The sequence below is a fragment of the Cottoperca gobio genome, chromosome 21 (genome assembly GCF_900634415.1).
Source record: "Cottoperca gobio chromosome 21, fCotGob3.1, whole genome shotgun sequence".
Classification (NCBI taxonomy): domain Eukaryota; kingdom Metazoa; phylum Chordata; class Actinopteri; order Perciformes; family Bovichtidae; genus Cottoperca; species Cottoperca gobio.
The window spans coordinates 18,773,541-18,788,540 of NC_041375.1; the positions used below are offsets into that span (position 1 = coordinate 18,773,541).

The window sequence follows — 15,000 nt, forward strand, 5'->3', positions numbered from 1 at the left end:
CATGAAAAGAGGTCTCCGGGGTGAAAGTCCTGTCTGTGACTCCGACCCCCTCCCTACGCAGACTGTCAACCTTTATACTACATGACAAGACTTCATCCAATAGAGGCAGCCCTGCTCGTCCAAAACGGACACTAGAGGGGTACATGGAGTTTGACGCTAAGGGCCTCTGACCAAGCTGCCAAATTTGACGAGTTGGGAACGGCCTGAACACCCATATGTTCATTTCAAGAGTTATTGGTCCTGTCCATACTGGTTGTAACTAAAATGTGAACTTATCCTTTAACTCCAGCCAATTAGATTCATCACACTTCAACACTCATTGCTTAATATCCTCAGATGCATTTTTAATGAACTAATCGCGGAGCGGAACAAGTGGCTCTCCTTTATTTATGCTGATAGCCAATCAGAGAAAAGCCTTTAGACTGAAGTGGACTCGCAACACACCGTCCTGTGAAATCAACATTGAGGACGAGTTTTTACATCTCGTCTTTAACTTTGACGTGTTAAGTTTTCTATGGTTTCTCCTGGTTCTGTGAAGCTCCTTCAAGCCTGCCAAACAACCATCATTTTAATTGTATTGCACGTAAGTTTAAAAAAGCTAGCTGCAAGCAATGACGCTTGTTAGCTTTTTTGAGAATTTCAGACCAACGTTAGAAAGTCCTGTCAGTGCCCCCTGGAGGCTGCAGTGTTCACTACACGCACAATAAGGAATTAATGGACAAAACAATAAACTGATGTTGAGCATGGAAGATCAGTTTGTGTGCCAAAATAATCTTATCACATCATCATATGAATCTGTTACACGGTGTGCCGAACCAAAACGGCTACAACTTTACAAAATACATTATTATGATATTAGACAAACCTATCACTTCATATATCAGAAAGAAAACAAACAAACAAAAAGCGCTGTGTAAGGTAAAGTGACGTGACAATACCACATTTTTTAAAGTCTTGCTGTTGGCTGCAAACTGTATTTGAGTGTTTAGGTCATGCTGAGGTCAGAACAGATTATTACAGCCAAATACTACGGAGTTCATTTTCCATTTTCCATTATCTAATTTCTATTTTTCATTATCTTTGATCAATTATTGTGGATTCATTTGATTGTGAGTGTAAAAATACATGCATCTGGACAATTATATCTAGTTTTAAATGTCTTCATATATAAACCAAATATACCTCAGCCACAAGAGAGTGAACCGTTGATAAACTCAGAATAAAGCTTCTAAGTGGATGTTTCAGTCGAGATTATTTTGTCACACATAACATGATAACCATGAAACTGTCTCAGAGCCTTACTAATAGCAGAACTAAAAGTGTGATGTGTATCCTGAGGGTGGCACGAGAGGAAGTGTTGGACGGTTGTTTGAAAGTCGTGAAAAAGCTTTGGGTAAATATTTACAACATACACTGCAAAATAAATTATTAGAGCACAAAGGAAAAGCAACCAGAGAAATGTTTAAATGTTCTTTTTCCTCATGGTGACTAAGCTTATTTATGGAAATGTTCATTCAGGTTGTAAAATGTTCCAGTGATGTGTTAAAAGTCTTTCCTCTGACACTTATGATAAAAGTTACAGTAAAAGTTACTCCAGAAAGTTCTGGTCTTATTCAGTAACAGCAGGAAGGTGAAGACTTCACACCAGGCAACAGTCAGGACAAAAGGCCGTTTTCACTGTAAAACCAGGAAGTAGCCGGGTCCAGAGTGCAGAATGAGCCTGTAACACACAGGCAGTGGAGACGACAGCAGGTACAGGCAGAAGTGTGGACATCAGATATAACGGCCGGGACGTCTAAATGTAGGACAACCGTGACATCATCGTCCAGTGTTGATGACATGAAGACATCTGCAGTAGTTTTTGTTCCTGACGGAGGACGTCTGACATCAGGTTTTCGCTGGTAAGCTTCTGCATCTTTTATATTTTTTTTGACTCTGCTTGTCGATTCTGGCTCTTCACACATCCTGGTTCTGATTCTTGTTACTTCAGTCAAACCAAAATACATTAAAAAATAAACTACATCGTTATTTTCTGTAGATTCAGACACAAAGAGTCATTTGTCATAATCGACGAGGTACTTAGGGGTTCTTTTTTGGTAAAAATGTCAAAGAAAGAAAAATATAAATATTCTCTAGTTTCCATGCACAGGTTGAGTGTTTCACTTATTTCTCTCTGAGTTGGATTGGTTTTGAATCAGGTGAATCTGGAGCATCAAAATAACAAATGAGGACGGCAAAAAAACTGATTTATTTTCCCGGACAACTTATTGTGGGGTTTTTTTTGGGGCAATTCTGTCATTTTTACAAGACTTTTCCATCTAACTGTGTTAAACAAATGCCAGGTTTTCGAGAATGTGTGGAAACCTTTCAGCCTCTCTTCTGTTCTGGTTTATAAAATCCTCACAGGTTGCTGTCGGATCAGCTGTGAAGTTTCCGACCCAAAAAGAAGAACCAGACAGAAGGAGGAGGCTCTGTCCTCTAAAGTCTCCTTTTGAAGCCTCAGTCAGGTGAGAAGGTTGCAGGTTTGAATCCCTGCAGCCACGATGGCAGAACTGATGTCTCTTCTGGTCTCCTTTCTCACTTCAACAAACTGGAGGTCAGAGGTCAAAGGTTGTGAGTTCGCCTCTCCATCGCCTACAATGAACTCAGTAGGGTGCGAAGCAGAACGATCCTTGGCTCGCTCTGATTGGTCCAGGAGCCGGACGCAGGAAGGAGGCGGCGAAGAGAGACGAAGAGGTTGCATGGCGAGGATGGAGAGAGATGGGAGGAGGGAGGGGTGAGGCAGGAGGAGGGAATAGGCGGGAGGAGGAGGAGAAAGAGGAGAAAGAGGAGAAAGAGGAGGGAGGGGAGGAGAAAGAGGAGGGAGGGGAGGAGAAAGAGGAGGAGAAAGAGGAGGGAGGGGAGGAGAAAGAGGAGGGAGGGAGGGAGAGGGTGGAGGTGAGGGAGGAGGGCGGATGAGCAAATGGAGGTGAGAAGAAGGAGGGCTTCACCAACTCATTCTGAGGAGAAGAGGAAAGGAGACAAGGAGAGGACTGGAAACCGGGAGAGGAGAGGAAACAAGAAGCGAGGAAAAAAATTATTTTTATTTATCTATTTTATTGATGCGTTTAATGATCCGCACAATACTGTACTTAATTATGGTTCATGCCAAGGAAGCTAATTTAAATTCAGAGGAAGAGAGAGCGGGAGAGAGACACTTACAGTGAGTGTGCTGCGCTGCTGCTTGTTATATGGGCTGTATTTGGGTTTGCTGGGTTTTCCAGCCACTCTGTCCTTGTGTCTCCTGCTGGAGATGTGCTGCAACAACAACAACAACAAACATTGATATTCTTCTTTGCAAAAATTACAGTCGACGATGCAAATTGAATATGATTCATAATCATCGGAAATCTTAATGTACTTTTTACCATGTGTTAATTATTGAGGGTTTGTTTTACAATAATGTAGTGACTGAGGGATTGTGGGGGTTTTCATTTCATATAGAGGCCTTTATTGTAGACGACATTTTGATTTGTCATAGTGAGAAAAGCACAGATGTTACAAAATATTCTGGGCTCAATGTGAGACAGAAGAATTAAAGATAGAAGAGTGTGAGCAAGTCCTGTAAAGTATACATAAAATGTGATATAGTAACAAAGTGCTGAAACCTCGTCAGAGTAATAGTAATAGAGTAAAGTCTATTCTGCTACACTGCTGCTTTGTTTTCAAGTTATTTTACTTGTTTGTAGTCTAATGCAGTAACAATCATCCCTTCAGCTACACCATAGAAATAAAAACATGTTCAAGTTGTAAGGTTCCTGCTCTATAAAGTTTAGACAGCTGCCTTTTCCACGCGTCTGATCTCTTGTGAGTTTGATTTAGGAGGAAATTGTTTTGACAGATTTGAGTCCGTATAAAGTAACATTAGAATATATATAGATATATATATCTATATATATATAGATATGTATATTCAGGACATGTGCAATCCTGTTTTTATTCTCTGCCGTGCTTATGAAGTAATTTAAGTTAAGGTGTCTCACACAAAGATAAGGGTGCAAAAACTTTAAAAGCCTTATTTCCAAAGACAGTGCTAATGTTATTGCCCACTTTGTTTTTACCTGTTTGAGTTGGATCTCAGAGTTGACATGGACGTCACAAATCTGGCAGTGGAAGGTTTTGTTCTGCAGCCCGGAGCCCTTCAGTGGGGAGCTGCTGCCGTTCTTCAGCTTGGCTCCGGCTCGAGGGTAGGCCTTGATTGGCCCCGCACCGCTCCGAGCCTCCATCATCGTCTTGTGCTTTGAACCTGCAGACAGAAACACGAAGAAACCAAACTTCGATGTAACAAGAGACATATTCACAAACCTTGTATGCTATACTTCTTGCTGCTCTTTTTTCAAAGAATCCATCGGCTTTAAGATATATTTCCTTCCTTCCAGGCCATAGTTCATTTAATAAAATCAACCTGCAGAGACTTGAAACTTGCTGAAGACATGATAGTATAGTAATCATCAAGTGTTGAAAGCTCTCCCTGTTGATGCATTCAAGGGTGCTCCAAAATGTGACAGTTAAATGGAGGATTTTTTAATGGTCACACACATGTACACAGCACACACAGTAACATTTTAGTATCAAGTACACCTTGGCAGTGCCGAGGAGGTGGACTTGTACCTCTCAAAGTACCAGTCCACACTCCATAATTGGTCCGTTTGGGGACTTGTACAGGCATAGGAACCGGAGGGTCTCTAAAGACTGAGCTACTGCCGCCCCAGTGGCTTCACCTGGCTTGGCTGAGGTGAAAAAGTGGCGAAAAAAATCATAACGTATATGAAGCATGGGATTAAAACATCGCTCAAGCTTCCACTGAAGATAGATGAAAACATTTCCATACATCACCTTGTTCCGCCTCACCTGCATTATGAGCCTCCAGCTGAGACAGAGAGTTGACGGCAACTTTACACAGAGAGCAGTACAGCAGCTTCTTCGCCTTCTCCTCCTCTGACTCCATTGACAGAGGAGCATCCTGGGAAGGAGTAGGAGTAGCAGGGGATGAAGAGGAGGTGACATAAGCTGGAGGAGGGGGAGGCGTAGAAGCTTTGGAAGAAGAGAAGAGGCCCAGGGCGGGGAGAGCGGTGGGAGGACTGGAGGGAGGAGGCTCGCTGCCTGGTCTGCTAGAGGAGGGGGAGGTGGAGGAGAGAGGGGAGGAGGAGGGGAGGATGAAGGGTTTGGCAGGATTGGAGGTGGTGAGGCTAGATAACTGATCTGGAGATAGGACGGGTAAGAGGAGGAAGAAGAGGAAGAAGAAATGAATAACACCCTGTGATATAAAAACAAACTCACCCCAAAATAAAAATGAGTAACATTAACAGTATTCCAATCAGTTTTTAAAATCAACCTGTGTGCTTACTGCTGCTGCTGTTAGCTGAGACAGGAGGGGCGGGGCGAACAGGACTCGTTCTCTTCCCATTGGTGATTGACAGCTTGGCCTTGGTCTTGTTCTCCTTAGACTTGACCTTCTTGGCGTGACGACTGCCTCTGTAATGAGCTTCTGACTGAGACTAAAGCAAGAGACATACAGAGAAGTGTTAATGTTCTAATGGCTTGTTTCTGTCCTCTACTAAAGTCCTGATGTCACTTCCTGTCCTCCTCAACTAGCTTCTGAGAATCAGTACAATTTATCAATGAAGGTTTCTTTCACCAGTCTTTCTGAAACATTGCAACATGTTCCCAGGGTTTATTGTCCATGTTGTTAAAACAGTACTCTGATTTAGCATTGTATACCTAAAACCTTGTGGGACTAATGGATGGATAATGTAAAAAGAAAGAACGATTGAAATTGATGCAGCAGAACCAGAGACTTTTTCAGATCCTGGCACCTACATCACCCAAAATGCAATTCAACCATCAACAGTTCGGTTGAAGATGTGTGTGTGTTATGCAAGTAGAGGCTAAAACATCTGTAAACAGGAGTTCCTCTTTAAGGATTCTAAAGTTGAGTTTTGCTGCCTAAACCCATTGACAGATTTAGATGTTGGAGCAAAGTACAACCGAACGATGAACACGACATTTATAGGCGACCAAGATCTTACAATTAACTTCCATGAACTGAGAACGCACTGTGAAAGGTTAAGGTTGTAAGACGTAAACACGAACAACACCCAAACAGGACAACGCCGTAGTAGCAACCTGTCAATCACAAGGTAGCATACGCTGCTATATTGTCTATTTTACTCTAAATGGAACCATAAATAAATAAACAACATGCAAGTGTTAATTCCTTAAAACAAAGTACTGAGCAAATAACAAATTAACATGGCTTCAATAATATGTGTGCATTAACATGTTTTTCATTATCCAGGTAAGACATTCAGATGGATGTTAACACCAGGTAGAGATTTATTCTTTGGTCTACTCAGTTATTAGACGCACACAGACACAAACCTCCAGGTAAACAGTGTCCTCATGTGACAGTCTGGACGCTCGGTGACTCAGCTTTTATTCAGTTTATTAGAGTTAAACTGACCTTTTACGCCTCTCCTCGTCTCCTCTCCTCAAAAGTGATTCTGGTTTTCATGTTCACTCATGAATAATTTGAACAGCTCATAAATAAGTCATGTTTGACTGACATGTCACTAACGATGCAGCTCGTTACCTCTCAGCAGTCATTATGTGAATGAGTGTGTGTCATTTACGCAACACTGTAATAATGTAGAGGGTAGGGGTAACACCTCATTATACACACCGGCTGTTTTGTAGGAACGACTGACAGGATAATCCATTACACAAAAACAAACAAGCCTTGCAAAGTATCAGTCTCAGCTGCACTTTAAGAAAATATTTTCCTAAGTAGTTCTCTGCAGCCAAAAAATGTAGTCAGGAAATCTCCTTAAAGGAACAGTCCAACATCAACAACAGTCAGTTTAATCTCTGTGCAATTGAAAGAAGGTAGGTCTAGGATGTATTTAGCCTAGCTTAGCAGAAATTGGTTGTAGGGAGAAACTATTAGCCTAGCTCAAACTGAAGTGAAGAAATTGAGAAAATATACTGCAAATATTGGTCTTTTTGACCATCAGCTTCATAGAAAGTGTTACCGAAGAGGTCAACGTTTTACAAAATAGTCATATCAGTTTCATTTTTAAGTGTATAGCACAGAGGTTGTTTAGCTTAGCTTAGCACAGAGGTTGTTAGCTTAGCTTAGCAGAGTTGTTAGTTAGCTTAGCACAGAGGTTGTTTAGTTTAGCTTAGCACAGAGGTTGTTTAGCTTAGCTTAGCACAGAGGTTGTTTAGTTTAGCTTAGCACAGAGGTTATTTAGCTTAGCTTAGCACAGAGGTTGTTTAGCTTAGCTTAGCACAGAGGTTGTTTAGTTTAGCTTAGCACAGAGGTTGTTTAGCTTAGCTTAGCACAAAGACTGGAAGCAGTGGGAAATTCCTAGCCTATCTCCATTCATATAGGACAAATAAACCCACTACTACACACTACAAACGCTACATTGTTGTTTCTTGTTTATTCAGCAGGTGTAGAAATAGAAATGTAAAATGGAGATTTTATCATTTTAGCAGCAGTTAGTGTTGGAGTTGTTTGTTAACCAACATGCGCTGGGAACAGTGACTGTAGGATGCAGCATCTCAAAACTCCTGTCCACATTGAGGAGCTGCCAGATTTGAGAAAAAAAACATTTACAGTAAAGCAGACAACTGAGCTATTTGGAGGTACATTTTTTCAGTTTTGATGGAAATAAGCCAACACTATCCCCCTGCCTGCTTCCAGTCTTTGTGCTAAGCTAGGCTAAACATATACTGGATGGATAGAAGGAGATGAAACTGATATCTTCTCTACTGACTCTAGGAATGACAGAGAACAAGGATTTCAAAAAATGTCAGACTATTCCTTTAAATGTGCTTCAAACTGTTTGATTGCAGCATGACCAGAGTGCAGATGAATCACATGACTGGAAGGTTATCATAGACGTAGAATCAAACTGACTGGAAGACTGACTGGAATCAGATCTACATGTCAAACCTAAACACTAACATAAACACTTACATCAGAGTTGAACCTCAGCTGGCACACGGTGCATGAGACAACGTGTTTCTTCTTGGGTACCAAGGTAACGCCAAAAGTGTGGTTGATGACGGCCTTCTGCACCGGGTCCATCTGCAGGTGTCACACAGAGGTCAGAGGTCACCAGCCTGCTCAGGTTGGGCTGAACAGTGATGACAGAGTGATGCTGACAGGTCTCTTTATCACAGTCAGTCTGTACCGCCTGCAGCTAAGACACCCTGTCACTGTTACTGTACCTCACACACACACACACACACACACACACACACACACACACACACACACACACACAGTCATACCGTGTTAAAGTTTGGGAACAGTCCGACTGGCGACGTCGTCTCGACAGGAAACGACATGAATGGTTTCATCATCATAGAGGGACCAGTGCCGCCTATCAACCGCGGCAACGCCCCGCCTACTGCACCACACCCACTTCCTGGATAAAAGAGAGACAAAGAGTTTGAATAATTGATTTCCAATAACTGATGACACAATTATTGATTTATTTGAGTGCTCTTTAGTTCCTGTAAGGTGATTGGCGGGCTGTTTAACATCAAACAAAGAAGATGGTTGGGGTGGTGGCCTAGTGGTACTTAACCCTGTGTTGCTCCAGGGAGACTGACCCTGAAGTTAGTTCACTGTAAGTTGCTCTGGATAAGAGTGTCTGCTAAATTTCAAAATGGCTTAATGCACAAACAACACATTGGAAAAACCCTTTAATTCTTCAGATGTTCTTACAGAGAGAGAGAACCTTCTGTGAATATTAAAAAAAAAACACTTTGTGTTCTCACAGACGTGTACTGTACTTTTTGTCCAAGGCCATAACCAAATTTGAATACAACATTTCTTCAGACTGCACCACTCTGCTCTCACTATCTTCTTTTTTGATGGAACGTACATTATGTCCACTCGGTTTGTGGAAATATTGCAATTAAATACTTGTGGTTATTCCAAGCAAACAGGAGACAGCTGTGAGATCATGAAAATACCTTTAATCACTGCTGGATAACACATAAAAAGAAGGTCAGTAAATGTATCTTGAGCCGGTCCGACACTTCTTGGCAAAGCGTCAGAAGAACAAATGCAGGAAATCCATCTCACGGTGTCATTTCAACCTGGAGACCTGAGCAGCTGGTTTGCTTTGTAGTAACAACATGAGGAACATATGGAGGTACAGCAGCTGGAGTCAGAGAGTGGTAATAATGCAGAGATGAAAAAGAGAGCGAGAAGGTGAATGAGCGGCTCACATAATGAGTCCATGTGTCGAGTCGACAAAGGGTCAGTAAGAATCCTTCATCTCCATTTAAAGAGGCAGAAAGTAGATAAGTGCCTTAACGCCACAGTGACCAAATCAAGGGTCAAACACACAGCACACAAATACACGACTATAAAAAAGCAAAACATTTGTTTTGACTGCCATTCAGAAATTAACCATTACCTCAATACACATGTAAGAGCCACTATGAGTTGTATAAACAGTAGTGATGGTTTGGATGCATTACTGCGAGGAAGTGTTACATATACTGTATACACAAATACAAAGAGTAGATCTGAAGAAGCATAAATGTATTCCTTTGTCTGTGTATGTTTATAGTCACAGCTTGTAGAAGTCCTGCAGTAAAATATTTGACAACAACAGTGTGGGTGGAAACAGAGCAACTGAAGCAGCCCTGACAGAGGAGGAGGAGGAGGAGGAGGAGGAGGAGGAGGAGGAGAAGAAGAAGAAGAAGAAGAAGAAGAAGAAGAAGAAGAAGAATAAGAACTTGACTTAAGTAAACCAATTCTATCCCAGTTTACACAACACTATAAACCAGTCTAATCAATTATGTATGTCCTATATCCAGATGAGGATTTCTAAAAAAGCTTTAAATGTTGATCTAGATAAAGTCAGCTGTGTGTGTGTGTTTGATCTATAACCCCTTGTAAAACGTTCTAAATAAATGTAAGACCATTGTAATAGATCTTATTCTAAATGCACAATAATCCATTGTGACATGTGTTAAATCCAAGGGCCTGAAAAGTGAAGCCAAAGTGGAAGTGTCTAATACTTGCATTCTTTCAGATAGCCAGTAAAATAAGCGAATGCTTTGGGCGTGGCGACCTTGTGTTTGACAGGTCAGGTCACGACCACGGCGTTGTCCTGGTTTGGGTGTTGTCCGTGTTTTCTTCTTATAACTTTTCACAGTGTTTTTAGTTCATGAAAGTAACCCTAACCCTAACCCTAAAAGTGTTCAGTTGTACTTCGCTGCACCCTCTCGTGTCCCTTCTGGCCCCAAAAAAGACAAGATGGCGGTGACCAAAATGCCAAACTCGAGGCTCCAAAACCATAGTCCACAAACCAATTGGGTAACATCACAGTGACTATGTCCACTTCTGTTATACAGTCTTTGGTTTTTGTACCCAGGCCGGGCCAGACCAGGTCAGCTGTGTGTATGTTTTCAGACTGACGTTAAGATAGCTGTAGATTAGCAGTGTGCCGTGATGCTGACGGCTGACTTTATCCTCACATAGCAGAGCTGTGAGTCATTGTCTGTATTCATCATTACAGCTCATTATTAAGTTCAGAGAAGCATGACACAACACAGTGCTGTAATCAAACACATGTAGCCTGACACACAGCAGCTCAGATCACTGTCACCGTGCTCTTATTAGCTGGGAGATTATGTATGATTGTAAATACAAACTAGTGTCTATTTAAAGATAGTGTAATGTGTCATCTTGGTGGAACTGCCAAAATAATAGCTTCACCTTCAATAATCAGTGTTGTACTAGTTACTGAAAAATAGTAATTAGTTACAGTTACTAGTTACCCTCATTACAAAAGTACATAAATTACTCACTTAGTGATTACTTACACCAAAAGGTTATGTGTTACTGTGATAAGTTACTTTAAAAAGGTCTACTTGAAATGCTGCCATTAGTATTTTGCCTATACACACACACACAAAGGACGTGTTAATTGTTTTCTACCACTACCGGGAGAGAGAGAGGAGAGAGAGAGAGAGAGAGAGAGAGAGAGAGAGAGAGAGAGAGAGAGAGAGATAGAGAGAGAGAGAGAGAGAAAGCAGAGAGAGAGAGAGAGAGGGAGAGAGAGAGATCAGAGAGATAGCATAGAGCGAAGATAGAGCATCAGAGATATTAGAGATAGAGATCATAGAGAGAGAGAGAGAGAGAGAGATAAAGAAAAGGTTGACTTAAGAGAAGGTTGACTATTGCACGCGATGTTTCTTTAAGTTATTAATAACTTGCTTTGTCGCTTTTTGACCCATCTGCCTGAATCCGTGATATTTTCTTTGTGGAAGGACCTGCGCATCAGCTAAATAAAACATTATGTTAATTTACTGACAGCCAATATGAGTGCACTGTCAGCATTAGTACTTTTAGCGTGTACTTTATAGGGTTTTCAAAGGGGGTAGGCTTTGTGACCCTCTAACTGTTTGCAACAGTTTAAGGAGTTTGTGGGAAGTCATTAAAGTGATTTAGAAGAAAAAGATTCTCAATAACTAAAGGACTAACTGAAGTTCACTACCAGCTGACACATTTTCATTTTCCCATCCTGTAGAACTATTGGAGTTTTCTCCTGTTAGCCTTTACAAACCCAGTCTTGCGACGATGTGACCTTTTTTTTCCAGCGTCAATGCTTCAGTGTCCATCAACACCACACTCAAATATCCATTGATCTTTAGTCTGCATGCTTGTAATTTCAACGACACTTAATGTTGTCGTTTTTACAATGTGAATGTACGACATGCTGAAAACTGAGTCATATTAAGTGTACAGTCGGACATGTTTCCTCTATGATAAGTATGAATTGGAGATATGGTTTGGTATGTGTGTGTGTGAAGAATGGTGTGTTGACAGGGTTGTCTTAATTCTGTCCTCTGAGATCTGGTTACAACACACACACACACACACACACACACACACACACACACACACACACACACACACACACACACACACACACACACAGTAACCCTTCTGTCTTGCAGTAAGTTGCTGATCTAAGAAGCTGCTATAAATACACATCTGCTACTTTATTCACATGGAGACGTTTCGTAAACCAGCAATGAAAGCCAACAACGAAGTAACTAGCCAGACAGTTTTATTTCAGGCTGTTGGTGATTGGTCAGAAGATCTGGGGAACGTGGCACCAACATGTAAACAAAGCTTGTAAGTTTCAAGCTTTTACACAAGTTTCTTTAGACAATGCTTTTCCAACTGCAGCCTGCAAATCTGAAGAAGGAAATAAGTAACCAATGTGCTCAGAGGTTTCAAACTGGAGCAGATACTGGAATTACGTACGCTAGTAAGTAAAGTGTATTTAGTATAGCCCCTTTCATAGATCACAAAGTGCATCACGAGAATAAAAAACAACAGACCTTTAAAAACGCACACAAAGAAAAACACTAAACTAATCGAGGCGAGACAAATGCCAGTTTATATAAGTGGGTCTTTAGCTGCTTTTTAAAAGCGTCAGGCAGAGACAGCGGATCAGATGTCTGATACTAGCTGAGTGGTGTAAATCAGATCACATGCAAGCACTCTTCCTTAGTGTTTTGGTGCATGACGGTCACAATTAAAAGTAAGTACTGTAAAAGTGAGTCTTTATATGTTCCTCTATAGGGGTATGTTATGCCCCAGCTTACACATGATTGTATTCAATAAAGAATAATCAAATGGGAAAACAAGCAGGTGAGCTAGTTAACAAACAGAAACATTAGTTCACACAATTTATTATTCAACTCCTGTCTCCAACTTTCCTGAAACTGTTCCTCCTCTGTGGAGCAGTTCAAATATGCTGACAGGAGGTTAACGGCCCTGCACACACATGTACTTATCCTGACTGATGAAGAGCTCTGCTCAGGTTGAAGGGGCAGATCTATCCACTAATCAAAGCGATTCCATCTAAATAAATAGATTTTGCAGCAAGATTTCACCATTATAAATGCACTTCTAAATGATTAACGTTTATTTCCTGGGGAAGTGTTTTCTGACATCAGCAGCTGCTGAGATTACATGGTCTATAAATTCATTGTCCACCCTTTCTTATTCGTAGTGTCCAGTTTCCCCGCTCGTCAGTCCAGTTTTATCTGCGGCGGTATGATTTATGATTGTGGCTGCTGGAGTCAGGGTAATCTCTGGCATTCACACCTTACACACATTCACATTTACACACACACACACACACACACACACACACACACACACACTACACACACATTCTCATATGATGAAGATCTTTCAGTGCTCTGCTGTACCGTCAGCTGCAGACTGAAGCTCCTGTAACTGATCTAACCTGCAGAGCTCTGGGTCATCTGTCACAAACCACTTCTAAGATTTAGCCAATGTGGTTACTAGGAAGTGTGGCGAACTGGCACACAACTTCACCTTCATCAACAATTAACATTTCCATTTCAGGAACTCCTAGAACCTACTCAAGGATCATTTTTTCAGCCATAACGCAAGAATAAATGACCATAATCTCATTTTGCTTGTTTACCCTGTGTGTCTTTTGGTTTGATTTTCTAAGAACAGAGTTAAGATGAATAAAATAAATAAAACATAAGTGAAAGAGAGGGCTAAACTCAGAAGCAAAACATTTTCAGTTATGTATTAAAAACTGTACGCATGAAGTGATAAATGGACGTGTGGTGCACTAAATAATGGTTATACATTTGCTGTCCTACTCGGGCAAATTGCATCTTCCTTTGACAGTTCAACATTTATCAATTTAACAGCTTAATATGTTCTGCACGTTACACACTGTGTTAAGTGTCTCAGTCATAACAGTTTATTGCTGACTGACAGAGACACTTTGATATCCTGCAGCGGGCATGAAGTGACATAATCAACATGGCTCTTTTGTAGTTGCACAGACCCCAACTGTAACACGTATAGCGGATTCACTTTAAATCCATGAAAAGATTGTTGGTCAGTACTAAGCCAAGTTGACAGAGCTGACCTCTGAGGGAATAAAGAGCTGGAAAGTCTAAAATAGAGAAACATATCATAGCTAATGAACTTGAAGCTGTCAGCTGACTGCAAACCCGCCTGCTCAAATCTACAATACTGCTGATACAAGTAGCAGTAAAATCTACAGTAACAGCAGAACAGAATGACGTCTGTCACTGTTACATTATTACGCATTACATTATAGGATTATTATCACTAATACATAAAGGTGTAAGCAGAATTATATTGTTATAGCAGGCTGAGGTGGAGCAACGACTTTGCAAACTGCAGGTATTTTAATACGTCATGCGTCACATGAAACATATTTGTGTTCTATATACTATCACAATGTTCCTAAAATGAGATATAAAAATGACAATATATCGCCTCGCTTACAGTATCGTAGTATGTTGACCCCTATATAGTATAGTATCATAACCCCTGTATCAGGATACGTATCGTATCGCCAGATTCATTCATATATTTCAAGAGAAATATAAATGATCATAAATATAAAACAAACCCATCAATGGGTAAAAACGTTGAATAAACCAGAGAGTAAAACACACAAATGTTCTGTGGTGATTTCTGCTGCTCTTAATCAATCACTCCGTTACTAGTTATTTGCAGACTAAGATTTTATGTACAAAACATTACAATGTCATCATGTTTTATAAGTTCATAATACATTCTGTATGTATAATATTAAATGAAACATAGTCTGATCAGAGTAAGTTACACATTTAAAGCTCCTGTTAGTCTAAGAGAAATCCTTTTCAACATCCAGAGAGAATCATCAATACAATCCTACAGCATATACTGTATTCTGCAGTGTTACAAGTCTTTGTTTAATACATCTGTTGATATTGAGCAAACTAATTTCATAGTTTGGTGAATAAAGGGGAATTGTATTTTCTAGCATACAAACGTCAGTATAATCCTTATAACAGCTCCATTATATTATCATGCAACTGAGCAGAGAGGACAGAAACATCTGGTGCTGT

General features: G+C 40.6%; 1 protein-coding gene across 1 annotated transcript in view; it reads right to left on the reverse strand.

The window, feature by feature from the left end:
* Positions 1–15,000, reverse strand: part of znf385b (zinc finger protein 385B) — a 28,451-nt gene that overhangs the window by 1,337 nt on the left and 12,114 nt on the right. The window contains exons 4-11 of the mRNA XM_029459661.1: positions 8,341–8,477; positions 8,024–8,134; positions 5,375–5,537; positions 4,891–5,241; positions 4,101–4,285; positions 3,202–3,297; positions 2,896–3,032; positions 1–2,799 (exon numbers count right to left, since the gene is read on the reverse strand). The exon at positions 1–2,799 is cut by the window's left edge and continues 1,337 nt beyond it. Coding sequence (XP_029315521.1) covers positions 2,646–2,799; positions 2,896–3,032; positions 3,202–3,297; positions 4,101–4,285; positions 4,891–5,241; positions 5,375–5,537; positions 8,024–8,134; positions 8,341–8,477 — 1,334 coding nt within the window. The 3' untranslated portion in view covers positions 1–2,645. The remainder of the gene's footprint in view (positions 2,800–2,895; positions 3,033–3,201; positions 3,298–4,100; positions 4,286–4,890; positions 5,242–5,374; positions 5,538–8,023; positions 8,135–8,340; positions 8,478–15,000) is intronic.